This window comes from Balaenoptera physalus, assembly GCF_965194825.1.
Source record: "Balaenoptera physalus genome assembly, chromosome: 3".
Classification (NCBI taxonomy): domain Eukaryota; kingdom Metazoa; phylum Chordata; class Mammalia; order Artiodactyla; family Balaenopteridae; genus Balaenoptera; species Balaenoptera physalus.
In genome coordinates this window covers 176,888,381-176,907,463 of record NC_138890.1, presented here as the reverse complement: position 1 = coordinate 176,907,463, position 19,083 = coordinate 176,888,381, and the positions used below count along the sequence as shown (strand labels likewise).

At 64.7% G+C, this 19,083-nt stretch overlaps 1 protein-coding gene across 1 annotated transcript; it reads left to right on the top strand.

Moving 5' to 3' along the window:
• Positions 1-572: 572 nt before the first annotated feature.
• On the top strand, positions 573-18,151 carry SLC6A19 (solute carrier family 6 member 19). The gene is made up of 12 exons (XM_082457007.1): positions 573-876; positions 7,408-7,548; positions 7,963-8,100; positions 8,883-9,064; positions 9,460-9,570; positions 9,840-9,952; positions 11,979-12,107; positions 12,210-12,366; positions 14,018-14,222; positions 14,386-14,545; positions 16,096-16,258; positions 16,414-18,151. Exons 1-12 carry the CDS (start codon positions 675-677, stop codon positions 16,615-16,617), a joined length of 1,905 nt encoding a protein of 634 aa, XP_082313133.1. The 5' UTR covers positions 573-674; the 3' UTR covers positions 16,618-18,151.
• Positions 18,152-19,083: the final 932 nt, after the last annotated feature.

Genomic DNA, 19,083 nt, shown 5'->3' with positions numbered 1-19,083 from the left:
AGAGCCCGTGGGGATGAGGGCCCAGCCTGGAGGCCCCACCTGAAGCAGCTCTGGGCACCGGGCGCTGGTGGCCCCGCTCTCTGAGGACCTATTTAGAGCCCAGAGCTCGGGCCGGAGGGGCCAGGTGGCACCGAGCTCAGTGCGGACAGGGCTGCGGGCTGCTCCCAGGACCCGGGGCTCCAGCTGGAAGGGGGTCAGGATGCCCCGCGTTCCCCCCACCCCAGCGCTGGCAGCGAAAGCCGGGGAAAGAGGGCCCCCTCCCCTCCTCCGCAGGTGGGGCTGTGGCCGGTGGGCGGGGCTCCGAGGGTGGGGAGAACCTGAGTCCTGCAGAGCCAGGCGGCTGTCCTACCATCGGGTCTTCCCGGAGAGTCCGGTGTGCCCTCGCGGTTGTGGTGTGGGGGTGGGTGGGCGAGGCTCACCTGAGCCGCTGCCTTGGCGTTTGCACAGGGGGAGGGGCCGGCAGCGCCCAGGGAGCAGCCCGGAGGGTCTGCGGCGCCTCTGCAGATAAGGCATTAACAGTCTGGCGGACTCGCCCTCCAGATCTGCTGACGCTTCCTTTCGGCCCAGGTGCTCGGGGTGAGGTGCCAAAGGTTCCCTATAAAGTGCCGGGGCTCCGGCCTGCGGCCACTCACCCTCCGCTCCGGCCGCGCCTGAGGGACCCACCCGGACCCACCATGGTCAGGCTGGTGCTGCCCAACCCTGGCCTGGAGGCCCGGATCCCGACGCTGGGTGAGCTGGAGAGCCTCGAGAAGCAGGAGAGCGGCTCCCGGCCCCAGTGGGACAACAAGGCGCAGTACATGCTCACCTGCGTGGGCTTCTGCGTGGGCCTGGGCAACGTGTGGCGCTTCCCCTACCTGTGCCAGAGCCACGGCGGAGGTAGGCGGCGGGCGGGCGGCACCCACGCCTCCGCGCCGGGCCCCACTGCGTGGAGGCGGGAGGCTGTGGCCTGGGGGCCAGCGTCCCCCTCGCTCCGGGCACGCCGGGCCCCACTGCGCGGAGGCGGGAGGCTGTGGCCTGGGGGCCGGCGTCCCCCTCGCGCCGGGCTGGCAGCACTGCCCCAGCCCCGCACGTCCAGGGCCTGCGCATCGGGGAGGCCCCCACGCTCCAGCGCCCTGGAGCCCTGCCCTGTTCCCAGACCTGGTCTGACCTGGGGGTGGGGGTCAGGGGGAGCCCCCTCCTCTGAGTGTGGAAGGTGCTGGCCCGACGGGCAGTAACGCCGGCCCTTGGTGAGGCCACCAAGTAGGCACCGGGCTGAGCCTTCCCTGTGTGTCACCTGCATCCCAACCTCACTGGGCACCTCGCTTCCTGATGGACCGAGGAGGGGCCGGGCCGGGAGCAGGAAACCATGGAGAAACCCATGTGCACACAGGCCGAGGCAGGAGCCCTCTCCCCCCATCCCGCTGCCGCCGGAGGCTTCCGGGGGCCTTGCCTGGAGCCCAGGGGTCTCCTTCCCCGGGGGCTGAGGCACCCCCTCCCCCCCAGGTTCTGGATCTGGGTCCCCGTGGCCACGATCCCCCCCCCTCCTGGTGTCCACAGGCTGCAGGGATACAGGCCACACTGCGGTCCCCTCCGGCCCCCATGCCGGCCTGGGGCAGGGGAACTGGACCCGGGGAGGAGGTTTGGGGCAGGCGCAGTGCTCGCGGGACAGACGGCCCCGAGAGCTGGCCGGTCGGATGCTCTGGGTATGCTCCTGGTCCTGTGGGCTCTTGAACGCTCTCCAGGGACGTGAGTCAGTTCTAACTCTGAAGAACCTGCAGGCTCTCCCAGGCTTTGTGACACGAGTGTCCTCAAGAAGAGCAGACGTGGAAGCGGCCTCCCGGGGTCCCCTCAGTGATTCCCCCCAAGGACTCGAGCTCCTGAGTGTCCGCGAGGGTGTGTCCTCTGAGCCTCTGGTCCAGCCTGCGCTTCCCTCTGTGCCTGGGGCCCCAGGGAGCCTGTGAGGTCAGGGACCCCCAGCCTGAGCCCGGCCTATTCTTGCCGGGCTCTCAGCTGCTTAAGTGAGGCTGGTGCCCCCCCTCTGGAAGGTGCTGGTCACGGCCCCTGAAGGGCCATCCTCGGGGAGGGTCCCAGCATCGAGCTCAGCACAGGCACAGGAGGTGGAGAGGGAGGAGGGGCTCGCCGCTCCCTCCGCACGTGGCGCCCGGGGCGGCTCGGGATGGACCCGCTTTGTGGGTGGAGGCCACGTGCTTGTCCCTGAGAAGAGGTGGCTGGGACCCCAGAGCCGGGGAGGGACGCCCGGGAGGAACACGCTGGAAGCAGCTTCGAGGTCTTCAGTGAGAGTGACAGAGCAGAAACCAAGACCTCAGACTCCCAGACTCCTAGGCCCTTGACTAGGAAGAACTCCCCGTGGGAAGTGGGGTTCCGGGCGCAGCTGCACACTGGCCGGGAGCCCAAGGGGCAGCGCGAGAGCAGCCTGCAGACCCCGCTGACGGAGGCAGCTGGGGTCCCTCACGCGGCCCCGCCCCGCAGCTTGGGCGAGGGTGGAGGTCCAGCCCCGGACACCCGGGCGAGGCTGCCGCCCCGCCCCGGACAGGTCGGGACTCTGGTCCACCCGCCCCACCCGGAGGGCCGGCTCACGGGTCAGGAGCTGGGTGTCCTGTCCTCCACGCCCGGGGGACAGTCCCTGAGGACAAGGCCGCGGGTGGCCGGCGACCCATCAGGGTGACGTCCCCGCCCCCGCAGAGCCAGCTGTGAGGGAGGGGAGCAGTTGTGCAGCTTGAGGAGAAAATGCCACCTTTGAAGGTATTTGAGCTCCTCCCACCCTGACCATCAGTTCTGATCTGGTGAAAACTTACTTTGTCTCCAATTATTTCCAGGACTTTTGGGTAATTCAAGAAGTAAAGGATCTTTTACTTTACTTTAAATTTTATATTATGAAAAAAAGTAAATACAGAGAAGTAGAGAAAGCCACAATAAAGACCCCCAGGCCCCCGATAGAGGCTTGAGCACCAGCAACGTTTTCCCGGTAGTTGTTGCGTGTGTGACCGTGTGCAGCCGTGTGCACGCCGAGCCGGCTATTGCCCGACCCTGGGGGACCAAGCTGTCACGGGCCTCTGGGTCTGGGTCTCCGATGGGTCCCGGCATCTCGGCGAGCAGGGGGTGCGGGGGTGCAGCCCTCGCCTCCACCCTCCCGCGGGCTGGTTCAGCCTCTGCTTGCCTCTGCTCTGGGGTGAGTGTTTGCTGTCAGCAGGTAGCAGGGGTCTGTGACGCTGAAGGAGCTGTCCCCTTGCGGGCAGGCTCGTGGCCCCAGCCACAGAGGAGGAGCTTGCTGGCCCAGAGCAGCCCCCTGGGCCGGCGGGTGTGGGAGCCCCGGCTGTGTCAGCTCCCTGGGGTTTGGGAAGAACCTGCTGCTTTTCTGGGCTAGGGATGTGGGGGACGCTGGCATCTCTCCCCGCCTCCCTCCCCGACCCGTCCACACCGCTCCTCCCTCCACGTCGCAGGGTGGCCTCACTTCAGGAATCTCCTCCTTCGTCCTTTGTGCCCCTCCTTCCCGAGTCCCCGGGCGAGCGTTCCGTCGTCGGGTCCGCACGCACGGTTATAAATCCAGCCGGCAGACGGGCAGTGTACCTGCTGCCTGCCCTCTGCTCTGACCAGGAGTCCGGCATCCAGGGGCCACGCTTGCATTCAGCTCCCTGGCCCCACCCCGCACCCCGCCCTCCCCCGTGCCAGCTGGGTTTCCAGGAGGTGGGCCCCCCCGGGGTGCCTGGATCGCCGGTCTCCACACCCCGGCTCTGTCCACTCCCTCTGCGAGGGCCACCTCTGCCCATCCAGCAGATCCGGGGCACACACGGGCTGGGGGCTCCCATGGGGGACAGGGCCCAGGCGAGGAGGGCAGAGCAGGGCCCATGGGAGTGCGGGGTCCTGGGTGGTCCCACTTCTGGGGTCGTGACCTCTGGGTCTTGGACAAACCCTGGCCTCCTCTCCGCCCCCAGACCCTCTGGGCAGCTGCTGTGCCCACGGGGCAGTGCCACGGGGCTCTGGTGTCCCCTGGCCTGGGGGACCTGGATGCCTTTCAGGGGGGCCGCTCTGCCAGACGCTGACTGGGACCCCACAGACCAGCAGGGTGGACCAGGCCCAGGGAGGGCAGGACCCACCCACGTGACTTCGGCCCCTCCCGCGGGCCGGCTCCGCGGCGGCCTAGCAATTTCTCCCGGGCACTAAGTCCAGATCACGGAGCTGGCAGGGACGCAGGGAAGGCCCTGGGTGAGGGCGGGCAGTGGTGTCATTTGGGGAAATGGCAGGGGGACCCACGGCCCCTCCATGGGTGTCTGGGGAAGTGGGCAGTGCCCAGGGGAGGCTGGCCCTCCGCTGAGGCACCTGCTGCCCACCCCCCACACAAGCCCAGCCGCGGAGCCACCGCAAATCCCCCGGTAAATCCTCAACGCGGGGGGGGCAGCAGCCTCAGTTTCCACTTCACTTTCCTCCTGGAAGCCGACTGAGGGTTTGCGATTATCCTTCATGATTAAACAAAAGTGAGGCACCCCTGGGAGACTCCAAAGCTGAGAAGTACCCCGCACCTGAACCTGCGCCACGTGGGCCACCGCCAGGTCCTCTTCCGGCGACTCCCTCCACCCCCGTCTCGCTTCCTGATTTTCGGAGAGAAACTCCGTGTCATTCTCCCGGGGATGTTTACCTCTCCTGCCCCCGCGTCTCTCTGTGCATGTGTGTCCCTCCGTGGGGGCCGTCCCCGTCTCTGGGGGCCTTTGGAACCATGCCGGGCACCGGGCACTTAAGTGGCTTTCCTCGCTCACTGAGACCCGCAGCCCTCCCTCTTCTGTCCCTCCGCCTCCTCCACACCTGCCCCCACAGAAGAGGAGCCCGTTTACAAGGGAAGATGCATATTCCCTGGAGCCTGAGTGCCTGCCTCCTGCTGGTGCTGCCAGGGCTGGGGGAGCCGGGCAGGTAGACTGCACAACATGGGCACACGGGAGGGCTCACTGGCCCAGCCCACCTCTGGGGTGCAGTGGACATGTGCTGGTCCCACCCTCCCATCCTCTTGAAGCTGAGCCTCTGGTCCCCGAGGAGCCTGTGGGAGGGAGAGGTGCCAGGACCACAGGCAGGAGGGGGGGGGGCTTCCTGGAGGAGGTGCTATCCAAGTGAGGTTTTCAAGGATGAATAGGAGTTTCCTGATGGAGGTGAAGGTGCAGGGAGACTGGGGGTGGGGGGTGAGTAAAGGTGGCATCGTGAGGGGAGGGGACGGGATTTGGAACCATGGGGCTGTTTTCTTCTTGGTAGTTCTGCCCAAAAGTTTTTCAAATCAAGCTCCAGAGAAAACGTCAGATAGACAAATCTTATTTCAACTTTACCTTCACTGACAGAGGGATCACAGGAGTCCCTGCCCTGAGCCTACGTCTCCGGCCGTGTCCCCAGACCCAGGGCAGCTCCCCTCCCCTCCCGCAGGGGATCCGTCTGGCGGGCCTTCCTTCCTGGGGTCTTTCCTCATGGTCACAGCCCACACCCCTTGCTTCCTGGCCCTCAGCCCCCTGGCAGCCCTGGAACCGGAAGAAGCCTGTCCGTGGACCCCCAGGTTGGGAGAGAGGCCTGCGGCCGATGGCCCCTCAGTGTCCTGACGTGGAGACCGAGGAAGGCCCACGGGGAGGGAGGAGGTGCCGCTGGGCTCTGGGGCCTGTCCCCGCCAACGTGAGGGCTCTGTGGAGGCAGACGGAGGAGGGAAAAAGAGAAAAGGCCGAGGGACTAACCCAGGAGCTAAAGGGAGAGCCGGGCTGGCAGAGGCTGTGGGCCCCCCGCCCCTCCCCCTGCCCACCCCTCCAAGTCCCTCTCGACACACACACGCACACACGCACTCTCAGCACGCGTGTGCACACAGACACACACTCTCAAACACGCCTACACACGCACACACTGACGTGCACCCGTACATGCACAAGGACACACACCCATGTGCACGCTTACACCGAGCGTCCACATACATACGGACACGCCCACACGCTCACACATACACACTCATTCACATACCCGTGGACACACACACACTCAGACACGTGTGGAGGCACACATGCACGCACACACGGGCACACACGCACACACAGTGCCACGCCAATGAGGACCTCCAGCTCAGGGTCTGACACCCACGCTGACCAGGAGGCCAGTGTGGGGAGGTGGTGGCCTGGCTGGGGTCGGGGAGAGAACAGGGCAGAAGCGAAGGATTTGAGATATCTGGGGCAGAACAGAGAATGAGCGTGTCGGAAAAAGGAGGCGGGGCCGGGGAGAACGAGGGGGCGAGGTGAGCGGAGGGAAGGCAGGGAGACGGGGGCTGCACAAACACTCCAGATGGGGTGTCACACCCAGGGTGCGGGGCAGATGCGGGCACCGCCTCACTTGGTAGGTTCACAGCTGGACACCCGGCCACTTGGGGCGGAGAGGTAGTGCCACAGAGCGAGCATGCCAGGGCAGTGCTGGCGGCCCCGGTGTCCAGGGAACCCAACCGCAAGACCCCATCAGGCTGGACCTGGATCCACTCTCAAGTCCTGAAGCAGTCGTGTGTTTCCAATTCTTATCGCCCAGTTTCGGCTTCTGAGCTCCGTCCCGACTAATGCTAACGACCTTTGGTAACCACGACTGTGCTAATCTCGGCTGCATCGCGCTCGGCACGGTGCCAGGCCGTGTGCACCTGGACGGCCTCCCCTGTTTTCCCCAGAGCCCGGGTCAGGGGGCTGGGAGCAGCTGGGGGTCCCGACCTGGCTCAGGCCAGGGAGGCTGGTACAACCATGGCTTTTGGGGGCTGGGGGTGGTGGTGCTGAGGACGGAGCAGTGGGAAAGGGCACAGAAAGGAAGGGGCGTCACTGTGGGCCGGGTAGCAGAGCCCAGTGGGGCCACGTGCACCATGAAAGCAGGTGTCACCACATCCCCATCCTTCATTTACGTTCGGCAGATGTTCATGGGGCTCCTGGTCAGTGCCAGGCTGGGCCCTGGTGCCCGTCAGGGAGCAGAGCCGACAGGCGCTGCGTCTGGCTCCTCCACGTCCCCAGAGCAGGGTCCCTAAGCCTCAGATTGAGATACGCTCCTGCCAGATGTCTGGGTCAGCCTCTGAACCCCTGGCCTCTTCTCTCTGCCCTTCCCTACCTTTGCGTGAGGGTGCCATGTGTGTCCACGCCCGCCGAGGGGCTCACCCTGGCACGTGCCCCTCCCCGGGCTCCACCTACACGCGGACACCATCCCTAGTTCTCCAGGGGCGGCGGGGCAGACAGCGTCCTGCAGAGATGGCAGACGAGGACGAGCCGGCCCCCGTTAGGAGGTGGCGTGAGCCCCGCCCACAGCAACGCCGACGGCCATCAGCACGGGCACTGTCGACGGCGACGTCCTTTGTGCTGTGGCAAACACCTGTGCAAGTGGCCTCTGCGGTCCAGCGAGCCGCCCGCTGATGACGTGCCGCCCCTCCCACCCCAGGGGCGTTTATGATCCCGTTCCTCATCCTGCTGGTCCTGGAGGGGATCCCGCTGCTGCACCTGGAGTTCGCCATCGGGCAGCGGCTGCGGAAGGGGAGCGTGGGCGTCTGGAGCTCCATCCACCCGGCCCTCAAGGGCGTAGGTGCGTGTCTGCGCCCGGACTCGGGGGCCTGCCTGGGGTCCCGTGTTGGCAGCAAGCACCACCCCGTCCTCCTTCCTTCCCTTTACGTTTCAGGGAGAGGAAGGTCCCAGGGCTCCATGGCCCCCGCCCTGAGGCCTTTGCAAACCCTTCCTTAGAATCTCCTGGGGTGTAGCTGCAGGGTCCAGGCCACAAGGGGCTAGCCGGGCAGCAGAGGACGTCCCGAGTCCCTAGGCGTGCAGGGCCTGGGAGGGGCAGACACGTGGGGAGAGCGGAGCGCCCCACTGCCTGCCCAGAGCAGGGACCGGGAGGGTCGCTGACCGCTGGGGCTGCCCCCTGCTGTCTGGGGCCTCCGTCCACTCACACGCAGTGGGTCAGGAGGCTCCCGCCAGAGGTGACCTCCCCACCCCCCCTCAGGCATCGCATCCATGTTCGTGTCCTTCATGGTGGGTCTCTACTACAACACCATCATCGCCTGGGTTATGTGGTACTTCTTCAACTCCTTCCAGGACCCCCTGCCGTGGAGCCAGTGCCCACTCAATGCCAACCAGACAGGTGAGCCCTGGCGGACCTGGGAGGGGGGGCGTCGGCCCACAAGCAGCTGCCCTTTGATTCTCCAAAATTCGCATGGTTGTAGCCCAAGTTTGGCAAAAACCAGAGCACAGAAAGGGGCGGGCCCTGCCCCCGTGGCCTCCCTGGCCTCACTGGGACCATTCAGGGCAACTTCCCTATCTCTGGGGATGGGGGCGGGGTGAGGGTGAGGGGAGGTCTGCCAGGATTAGACCATGCCCCCCTTGGCAGGGTCTCTCTGTGGTTCCGTGAGCCCGGGGGGCAATCAGGACCCTGGGACCCCGGGGATCAGAGTGGTGAGAGTGTGTGAGGTTGAACAGAGCTGCCCGGTGTGGGCTCCGGCCTGGGACCCCCAAAGACTGGTGACCCCCTGAATGGCTGAGTGCCGTGGGGCGGGGGTGAGGGGAGAAGGCAGGCAGTCGAGGCCCTGTGTGCACGCCACACGTGTGCCTGTGTGTGTGCATGTACCTGGGTTTGCATGTGAGTTTGCATGCAAGTCTGTTTGGTGTGTGCATGCTTATGCATGGACACAAGTAGCACACGTGCACACGATTGCATGCAAATGTGCTCGCGTGTGCACACGCCTGTAAGTATGTTGTGTGCATATTGTCTGTTGCGTGTGTCTGTGTGGGTGTGCACACACATGTGCACGCCTGGGCACAGGCGCACTGCACCCCTGGCGTCAGTGCCCTGGCATCTGGGCCCGAGTTTCTTCCCTGGGGGTCCGCGCGCTCTGTGACCCACACTGACGTGGGTGCCCGTGCCAGGCTACGTGGAGGAGTGTGCCCGCAGCTCCTCCGTGGATTACTACTGGTACCGGGAGACCCTCAACATCTCCACCTCCATCGACGACTCGGGCTCCGTGCAGTGGTGGGTCCTGCTGTCCCTGACGTGCGCCTGGAGCGTGCTCTACGTGTGCACCATCCGCGGCATCGAGACCACCGGGAAGGTGCGGGCACTGCGGGCACTCCTGGGGGCGTGGGGGGGCACGCCCAGGCCACCGCCCCTTCAGCCGGCTCCGAGGGTCCAGCCCCTGCGTGCCCTCTGTCTGGGAGGGCTCTGCTGGTCGCCCAGGCCGGCGCCGCAGACTCGGTGCTGGACCAGACGGCTCTCAAGCACGTGTTTAAGAAGCCGAGTGTGGGAGTGACAGTGACGTCCGTCTGATTGGCAGGAGCTAAACAGTAACCGCGTTCACAGCAGAACATAGAAACCAGAGAGGGAGGCTGGGGCCCGGGGCGCACGGGGGAGAGCCGCGCAGGTCGCACGTGGCCAGCCCTCCTCTTCGAGGCCGGGGCCCCCACCCCCGGTCCGGCCTCCCTCGCCCCACACCTGCCACCTCCCCAGGCCGTGTACATCACGTCCACGCTGCCCTACGTCGTCCTGACCATTTTCCTGATCCGGGGCCTGACGCTGAAGGGAGCTTCCAGTGGCATCGTCTTCCTCTTCACGCCCAACGTGAGTCCCCGCCGTCCACCCGCTGGGCTGGGCACTGCAGCGCCTGCCCGGTCCCAGGGTCCCTGGGTGTGCGCTGGGCCTGTGAGGGTCACGAGCCGGCTCAGCTGCGGCTCTGGGTGGAGGGTCATCAGCTGTCGCCCCTCTGACTGCCAACTGGTGGCCTCGGCTGTCACCTTGCCTCCAGGCTCCTGTCCCCCCTTGGGCGCCCCTCCTGTGTCTCCCGCATCCCCCATCCTGCGGTGCACAGCTGAGGGTCTGTTTGGCCGCAGGTCACGGAGCTGGCCAACCCAGTGACCTGGCTTGACGCGGGGGCCCAGGTCTTCTACTCCTTCTCGCTGGCCTTCGGGGGCCTCATCTCCTTCTCCAGCTACAACTCCGTCCAGTGAGTGTGAGGGACAGAGGGTCCCGTGGCCGGCAGGGCTGTCAGTGCACCAGGCGCTCCGGCGCTCGGAGCCTCGGTCTCCCCGTCGGACCCGCCGTGGGAATGAAGGGAGGGGACGTGCGCTCTCCAGAGGCGCTGGTCCGAGTGTTCTGGATTGTGGTCGGCAGGGCCGTGAGCAGGCGGGCGGGACCTGCTTACCCTTTGGCCTCTCCTTTGTGCCTTGGCCCTTGCGGCAGCGGGCGCTGGTGCTCCCCCCTCCATCCCCCACCCCTCGGCATCCAGCACCCCGGGTGTGGGTCCCCCACAGTCCACCCCAGACCGACACCCACACAGGAAGCGCCAGAACCCCCCAGGGCCTCCAGAGGAACGCCGTGGTGTCCGCTCATCTCATAAGCACTTATGGAGCACATGCTGTGTGCCCGTCCCCGCCTCCCGTGCGCCAGGACCCATCCTCCTGGGTCCTGCGTCCCTGCGTCGGCAGGGGCAAACCAGCCCAGTGAGCCTCTGTCAGGTCGCAGGCAATGCAAGGACCGAGCAGGGCGAGGGGTCTGGAGCCTGGGGCTGGGCCGGCTTGGCGTCAGAGCGGGCTGGGGCTCCAGAGACCACGTGAACAAAGACTCCGACGGCGGGTGGGAGCTGAGTGTGGTCGCCCAGGCCGAGGGTGCCGTGAGGTCCAGCAGATTGGCGAGGAGGGGGGTAGTTGAGGGTGAAGATTCAGCTGCTTCCAGCCGCACACACCCACCCCCTTTAAAGTGCACAGTCCCGTGGCTTTTAGTGTGTTCACAGAGTCATGCAACAATGACCGCTAATCCCAGAATATTTCCAACCCCCGAGAGAGCCTGCGCCCCTCAGCAGTCAGCCCCATGCCCTCCCCGGGAACACTCAGCTGCTTTCTCCCCGGCGGGCCAGCCCCTTCTGGGCATCTCACAGACAGGCCTCCTCCAGCCTTCGTCCTCTGTGTCTGGCTCCTCCCACTGAACTTGAGACCCTCGGGGTTCGCCCACGTTGTCACACGTGTCACGCTCCTTCCATCGTGGCTGAGTCGTCCCGAGGCCTGTGGATGGGCCGCGCTGGGCTCCGTTTATCACCCCTCGGCCGCTGGGCATCTGGCTGTGTCCACTTTCTGGCTGCTGTGAACGTTTGCGTTCAAGCTCCGTGTGCACCCGTTTTGGCTCCCTGCGGGTGTACCCCAAGGGGCAGGGCTGCTGGGCCGCAGGGCAGCTCGAGGTCTGACCATTTGAGATGCAGCTCTCCACCACGGCCGCCCCACCTCGCAGCACCCCCAGGACCGTGTGGGAAGCCCTGGTTCCTCCACACCCTCGCCCACACCTGTCACTCTCAAATGTTTTGGTTCCAGCCGCCTTGGTGGGTGTGCCGTGGCATCTCACTGGGGTTTGATTTGCATTTCCCTGGGGGCTCCTGATGGAAGCGTCTGGAAGGATGGTGTCGTCAGCAGGGGGGGAGGGTGGGGAGGTCAGTGGCCATGTGCTGAGCTGGGGGAGGCTTTGGGTGTCCGGGTGGAGGTGGGGGGTCCTCAGCCGTGAGGGCCTGGAGCCGGCAGGAGGGGTCCTTGTCAGGGGCAGGGGGGAGGGAGGGGGGAGGGAAGGGGTCCAGGCCAGGGGGTGGGGGACACCTGGCCCAGACCGCCTCTTTGAAGCCTCTGTGGCTGGTGGGCTGTAAGGTCCAGGCTGTCCTGCCCGTGTGGGGCTGACGAGTCACCTCCTGAGCCCAGAGCAGGCGCTGACCCAGCAGAGACTTGAACACAGGGATCTCCAGCTCCAGCTCTGGGGGTCCCCAGGGCTTGGGGGCGCACCGAGGGGCCACCAGGTCGCAGCAGGGCTTGGGGACCGTCACCTGGCGTTCGGGCGGGTTGTGGGAGAGCCCCCTCCCCCATCCATGCCCAGGGGCGGCTCAGCCTCTCAGGCTGGCCCGATGGCTCTGACCATCCCACTTGTGCCGGCGCGGGCTGGTCGGGCGTACACGACGTCCCCGAGACTGTGGTCACCGAAGCCGCTTTCGTCCGCAGCAACAACTGCGAGATGGATTCGGTCATTGTGTCTGTGATCAACGGCTTCACGTCCGTGTATGCGGCCACCGTGGTCTACTCCATCATCGGCTTCCGCGCCACCGAGCGCTTCGATGACTGCTTCAGCGCGTGAGTGGCTGGTTGGCGCCCTGGCGGCCGCTGCGTCCCTGCCCCTCGCCTCCGCCTCCAAGGAGCCCGCCAGGGCTGGAGTCAGCCTCATTCTCTTTCCAGGAACATCCTGACACTTATCAATGGGTTCGACCTGCCCGAAGGCAACGTGACACAGGAGAACTTCGCTGAGATGCAGCGGTGGTGCAATGCCTCCAACCCCGCAGCCTACGCAGAGCTCAAGTTCCAGACATGCGACATGAATACCTTCCTCTCAGAGGTAGGCGCCTGGGGCCGCGAGGCGGGGCAGCGGGCACCTCGGGTGGGCGCCAAGCTTTCCCCGGGAGCTCAGTTCTGACAGGCCCGCCCCCCTGTCACGTGCCGGCCTGCCCTGCCCCTCTTGCCCCTTGGGCGCCGGGTCTAGGGCACCAGCGTCTGCTGGGCCACGAATCCCATGTGTGAGGCCCCGTGATGCAGAGGCAGGGACCCAAGGGCCTCCATGGGCCTGACCTCTCCGTGGCCTCAGGTCAAACACCTGTGGTCCATTTTTACTTTAATTTCTTCTACGAAAAGGTCAGAGTCATTATAACTGTACTTTTGAAATCACTCGACAGCTGGTGGCCGTCACGGTGCTGGGAAACCCTCGCCTGACGCACAAATGCTTTGAACACCAACCCCAGTGATGAGTGACGGTTCCTTCTGTGATGCTCATGGGCCAACATTTACTAATTTTGTTTTTGCAATATTCTTATTTGGAGCCACCCGACATTTCGGGGCATGTGGAGCATTTTGAGGGCCTGTTTCTCCGGCGACAGCACAATCTCGCCAGGAGCGGTCACAGAGCAGAGGGTCCTCCCTGCCTGGCTCTCCCCTGGGAGCCCCGGGTGAGAGGGAGGGAGTCACAGTGACCACCCCCGACCCCGCCGAGAGCCTGAATTTCCTTTCTTTTTAAAAAGCAACCTAATTGAGGTGTCAGTTCTCACCTGGAAGCTCTCCCGTGTCCAGCGCAGTTTGCAGGGTTTTAGTAAGTTTACGCCGTAAGTTTATGCAGTCCCGCACCCTGGAGGTCTTCCGTCAGCTGTGCTCCTGCCCCCTCCCCCACGCCCCGGGCAGCGCACACGTGCTTCTGTCTTTCCACGGAGTCTGGGCTGTTAGACCCCCGGACACGTTCCTCCGCGGTGTGGGCACCAGGCCCCTCAGCCTCCCACTCTTCTGCGTGGAGCCGAGTCCTTGTGTCCCGGGCCCTCGTGTAAATGCTGCTACGCTGCCTTGGGCCCCGGCTTCTGATGGAATCCCGGCCCCGCGTGAGTCCTGCAGGGGCTGCTGGCTCCCCGTTCAGTCCCTCCGAGCTCAGGTTTCTCTGCGGAGGTTCTACCCCCGGGAACCCCGGCCCCCGAGAGGGGGAGCTGGTGCCTGAGGCCTTGCTGACCTGTGTGGGCCACATGTGGCCGCACAGGACCACCCACCCCGGGCAGAGCGTGGTCATTACGCACCCGCGGGCCCGTCCTTGGCGCTGCCTGCCCCGCGGGCTGCTCTGACCGCTGGCGGGCGCACGTCCAGGGTGTCTGCTTTGGGGACTCGCGCTCAGGCCCATTGAAGTCGCTTAGTGCTCTGGCCCCAGACGTAGGGGGGTGCCCATCAGCGAGCAGTTGGCAGTCCGTGTGCGTCTGCCGCGTGTGTCTGTCCGGCCGCACGGGGCCCTGACCACTGCTGGACAATGTGATCCACTTCCGGTCGTGAAACTAGTTCAGCTTTTTAAAATACGCTTAGGGCTAAAAGGCAAGGTCTGGTCATTTCACAAAATGGCTCACATCAGCCATGCTTGCGTGGTGCTGGCTTGGCGGGTGGAGAGCCGTCCGGTGACAGGGCCAGACTGGCCTGTGGGTGCCTCAGAGGCAGGCCCTGGGTGACACGCCTGCCCCACCCTGCAGGGCGTGGAGGGCACCGGGCTGGCCTTCATCGTCTTCACCGAGGCCATCACCAAGATGCCGGTGGCCCCGCTCTGGTCCGTGCTCTTCTTCATCATGCTTTTCTGTCTGGGCCTGTCGTCCATGTTCGGGAACATGGAGGGTGTGGTGGTGCCCCTGCAGGACCTCAAGGTCATCCCCAAAAACTGGCCCAAGGAGCTGCTCACAGGTAGGCTGGACTGGGGCCAGGGCCATGCGGGCCGAGCTGGGAGGACCGGCTCCGGGGGTCGTGGCCGTGGTGCAGCCGCCAGAGGAAGGGTGCAGACGTGGGGCCTGTGTCCCCGGCAGCCCGCTCTGCCCCGGTGACCATGGCCCTGCTCTGTGCCCCGCAGGCCTCATCTGCTTGGGGATGTATCTCATCGCCTTCGTCTTCACCCTGAACTCGGGCCAGTACTGGCTGTCTCTGCTGGACAGTTACGCGGGCTCCATCCCCCTGCTCATCATCGCCTTCTTCGAGATGTTCTCCGTCGTCTACGTGTACGGCATAGACAGGTAGGAGGGAAGGCGAAGGACCGTCTCCAGTGGCCAGGGGAAATTCCCATCACGGGACGAGGGGATGCGTTCGGGGCAGGACGGGGGCGGCCGGCCCGCGAAGACACAGGACCAAGCCTGCCTCTCCCTTCCGGCCCGGCGTGATGTGGGCAGCGGCCTGGCCCTGGGAGGGCGACAGGGAGAGAAGAGGGGTCCCGCATGGATGCAAACCGTACCCCCTCCAGCTTCCAGGTGCTCCCAGGCCTCAGGATAAGCGCTGGCAGCAGCGGGAGGAGACAGCACAGTCTCGGGGCGGGTGAGAGAAGCCAGGGCGGGTGCACAGGCAGGCCGTCTGCTGCGGGTAGAGGGGCTTCCCCAGGACCCCACCTGTGGGGAGGGAGCTGGGTGTTTTATTCCAGCTCGGGCTGCACAGCCAGGGCCGCTCCCAGGGGTCTGGGGAGGGCTTCTCAGGCAAAGAAAGGCAGACAAGTGTGGCCCGGTCAGCCATCCCTTGGCCAGTCGCTCAGGGCATCGGGGATCGGTGGGGACCCAGAAGGCGGTCCCTGGGCTCTTAGTAGGAGCTGGACTCACCACAGATCCAGAAATAATCTGCTGGAATCAATTAACATTGAACTGCACGAGCCCATAGAGGGGCCGCCTCGGGGCCCCTTCCCTGCACCACCAAGAGCACACGTGTGTAAGGACACACGTGCAGGGGCTCACTCAGCAACACAACTTGAACCAGCCTGGTGGCGCCGTGGGGAGACCACCTGCTGTGTGTAGCATCAGCAGACGTCAGGGAGGAACGTGGGGATGGAAAGGTGCGGATGCCACCGCATGTGTGATGCTGGCCTTGCAGTGGGTGTGAAACCGTCTGAAAGAGCACATCCCTCTGTGAACGGCCGGAGGACCGTTGAAGCCAGACACTGGCTCCGGGCAGCTACCCTGTATCGCTTGCCTCGGGGAGGACGGGCCGAGCGGAAGAGTCGGGTCACGGGGCTCCTGAGCCCCGCAGGCGACAAGGCCTGGGCGCCTGTGCTTCTCCAGCAGCATCCTCTGGGTTCGCCGGGCCCTGGACAGCTCACGTTTACGTTCTGCCCACTTTGTTCTGATTTCTGCAGACGACAAACGCATCTGTGCAGAAGGGCATTGGGCACAGGATGGGGGGAGATGGTGAGGCTCCCCAAGGTCAGGGCTGCTGCCATGCCAAGGAGGCTGGGGCAGGAGCTCCGACGGCTTCCCCCCTCCATCCCCAGAGGCTCTGACCCCTCCTCCGCATCAGTGCCTGCCCGGGGCCTGAGGAGGAGGACACCTTGACAAGAGTCCCCAGGTCCAGCTGGGCAGCGGCACCGTGGGACGGCGGGACTTCTCAGAGGCTCCAGATCGGCTTCTGCTGTGCCCGTGGTGGTCTTCCCAGGGGAGGCGCGTCTTTGCCCAGAAGGATGTGACGGGTCGGAGTGCGGCATCGCGGGACTGGGGCCGTCTGTCTGGCAGTGGAGAGGCTCTGCCTTCTTGGGGTTAAAGGCCTCTCCGTGTGCGCCGGTGACGGCCCCCTCGGCCTCTGCTTCCAGGTTCAACAGGGACATCGAGTTCATGGTCGGCCACAAGCCCAACACCTTCTGGCAGGTCACGTGGAGAGCGGTGAGCCCCCTGATCATGCTGACCATCTTCCTGTTCTTCTTCGTGATCAAGGTCAACGAGGAGCTGATATACAGCGTCTGGAACCCAGCCTATGTGAGCCCTGGGCCCCCAGCGTGGGGGCGGGGCCGGGCTCTCCCTGCCTTCACCCTGGAGCCCAGGAGAGAGTCACAGCGGTGAGAGGGCACTTCGCCCCGAGGGACACCCCGGCTGCCTTGTCTGCTCACCCCAACGTCGCTCTCTCTCTCCAGGAGGAATTTCCCAAATCCCAGAAACTCAAGTACCCGAACTGGGTGTACGGCGTGGTGGTCATTGTGGCCGGGGTGCCCTGCCTTGTCATCCCTGGCTTCGCCATCTACAAGCTCATCAGGAACCGCTTCCAGAGGGCAGGGGACCGGCAGGGGCTGGTTGGTGCGCCGTCCACGGTCTCGGTGAACGGGGACCTGAAGTATTGAGTGGCCCAGCCCACGGCATGGGGGGGTGGCGTCAGAGGAGAGGGTGGTCTGCATGTGTGTGCGTGTGTGAGCGTGTGTGTGCACGTGTGTGTGTGTGTTGTGTGAGTGTGCCTGCGTGGGGGCATGTATACATGGGCGTGACCGTGTGCCTATGTACACATGTGTGCACGTGTGTGAGTGTGTATGTGTACATTGCGAGTGTACAAGTATAAAAGTGTGTACACAGTGTGTGGGTGTGTGCCTACATAGGTATGTGTGTATGGGTGAGTGTATATACATGTGCAAGTGTATGTGTGCGTGTGTGGGTGTATGTAAGCATGTGTGCACAAAAGGGGACAGGAGAGACCCTCCCGGTGTGGGGACACACACGTGTGAGTGTGTGTGCACATGCATGTGTATGTGTGCTTGTACATGTATGTGTGAGCAGGTGTATACATGAGTTGGTGCATGAATGTACTCGCACGTGAGTGTGCACGCATGTGCGTGCGTCTATGCACCGTGCACATGTATATCCGTGCGTATGTATGTGTATGCACAGCTATGTGTGTGTCTGTGTGTATGCATGCACGCCTATGGCTATGTGTGTACACATGCATGTTGCCCTGCGGCACACATGCCTGCCAGGTGAGGCCCAGCGGCCCAGGAGCAGACTGGTGGTCCCCCCGCCCTGCCCGCATTCCCAGGGAGAGTCAGAGCTGCAGCGGGGGTGTGCCTGCTGGGCGTGTCCTGCTCATCTTGGCCCCTAGGAACATAATCTCGTTGTCCCCCCGCCCATTCCCCTCACTGTCACCGCCTAAGCTCGGGACTCCCGCCGTGAGGTCGGGGCTTTGACCTCGTGGCTAGGAGTGCCCTTCCCAAGGCCTGTCCAGAAGAGGCCGGTGAGCTTGCGAGAACCTGGCAGAGCCCTGTGGGGCCCCGCCCACCTGCCGGCCGTGAAGAGCCCCCGAGTCTTGGCCACATTACGGCGTCGTGAAGGCTGACCCACTTAATCACTGCATCTGGCCGCCATGAACAGACGAATAGTTAATAAAACTCAGCTTGGGCGATTTAGGGCAGAAAATCCCACTTCACGCTTTCTTGAGCGGACGGCAACTGCGTGAGTACTTAGCCAGGTGTCGGGAAAGACGAGTTCCCGGGTCACCACCTCAGCCTTGGCCACCGCGGTGGAGGACCGTGCATGCGTCCCGAGCAGCGTCAGGGGCCTCGAAGGCCCAGAGGGCCGTGCACCGGGTGTCGCCAGCGGACGTCGGCCCCTCTCTCTCAGCCAGGGACGGGGTGCCACACCTAGTCTCAGCCCAGGCCACGCGGCACTTGGGTGTTTGTTTCCAAGAACGAGTCGCCTCCACTTTCCATGGAAAGATCTGGAAGTTTAAGTTAAACAGGACCTTCTGAGGATTCTCGGCGCAGGATGGGAGACCCGAGTGGGAGTGGGTCCCGGCACCATGTCCCTCCCACCTGGAGATGCCCCGCCAGCTTCCACAGGACACCCCCTCCCTGCTCCCCAGAGCGTTCCGACCCTCCTCTGGGGCAGCTCTGCTGCGGACCCCGTGGACACACGCCCCACCCCCCGCCCCGGGGCATGGAGGGGGACACGCTTCCACGCGTGACCTGGACGGGGCTGGTCCGTCCGTCTCTCTGTGGCTTGGTGAGGGTTCCTTTCAGACTTCACATTTCGCAAATTGTTAGAAATTTGGGCTTTGTGGGCATCGCATGTACCTGTCTGAATAAATCACTCCCTTTCACACTCTTGGCCTAAATGCTGTCTAAATGCAGAGGACGCACAAGCAGCGGAGCCCCAGCCTCGAAGGGACGGGGTTGGACTGCGGTTCTGCTGCGCCCACGGGGCCCCCATTACCCGAGGCACCCGGTGGAGTGCAGGGGTGGGTGCACCTTGACCTCAGGATATGGGAGCTGCTGGCCAGGTCGCTGTGGGGGGGGACAGGGAAAAAACGGAGCAGGAAGCATGGAGGGGAAGGCCTGTGCGGGTAACTCGGGGCTGGGCCTGCCCTCCCCCTTCTCATCTCCAGCCTCCCCTCCCGCTCCCTCTCCCCCCACTGCTTTCCATCTTCTCTGATTCTCCCTTTTCTCACTTTTTCCTCTCACCCAAAAAGGGATCTCTAAAAAATGTGTCCCCTGGAGCCTGAGTTTCCGGGACCCCCATGTTTGGCATCCTGCTGCCCGGCTGCAAGACTAGCTTCCAGGAAACGTGAGATTATGGATGTAGGGCCCTGGCCTGTCCTAGTGGAAGCGTCTGCTGGGTCGGGCGGGAACGTGTCCAGGGAGCCCCCAGCGGGAGGCTTAGGCTGAATCCACCGTGTCAGCTCACTACCTCTCCAGCCCGCAGGCAGGAGGTGCTCCGAGCTAAGGGGAGGGCTCACGTGTCCCCCAGCCTGGCCAAGCCCCCTCCCCGTGCCCTGGTGCCACCCTCCCACCCCAGGGAGCCCCCTGGGTATCCAGGCCCCCACT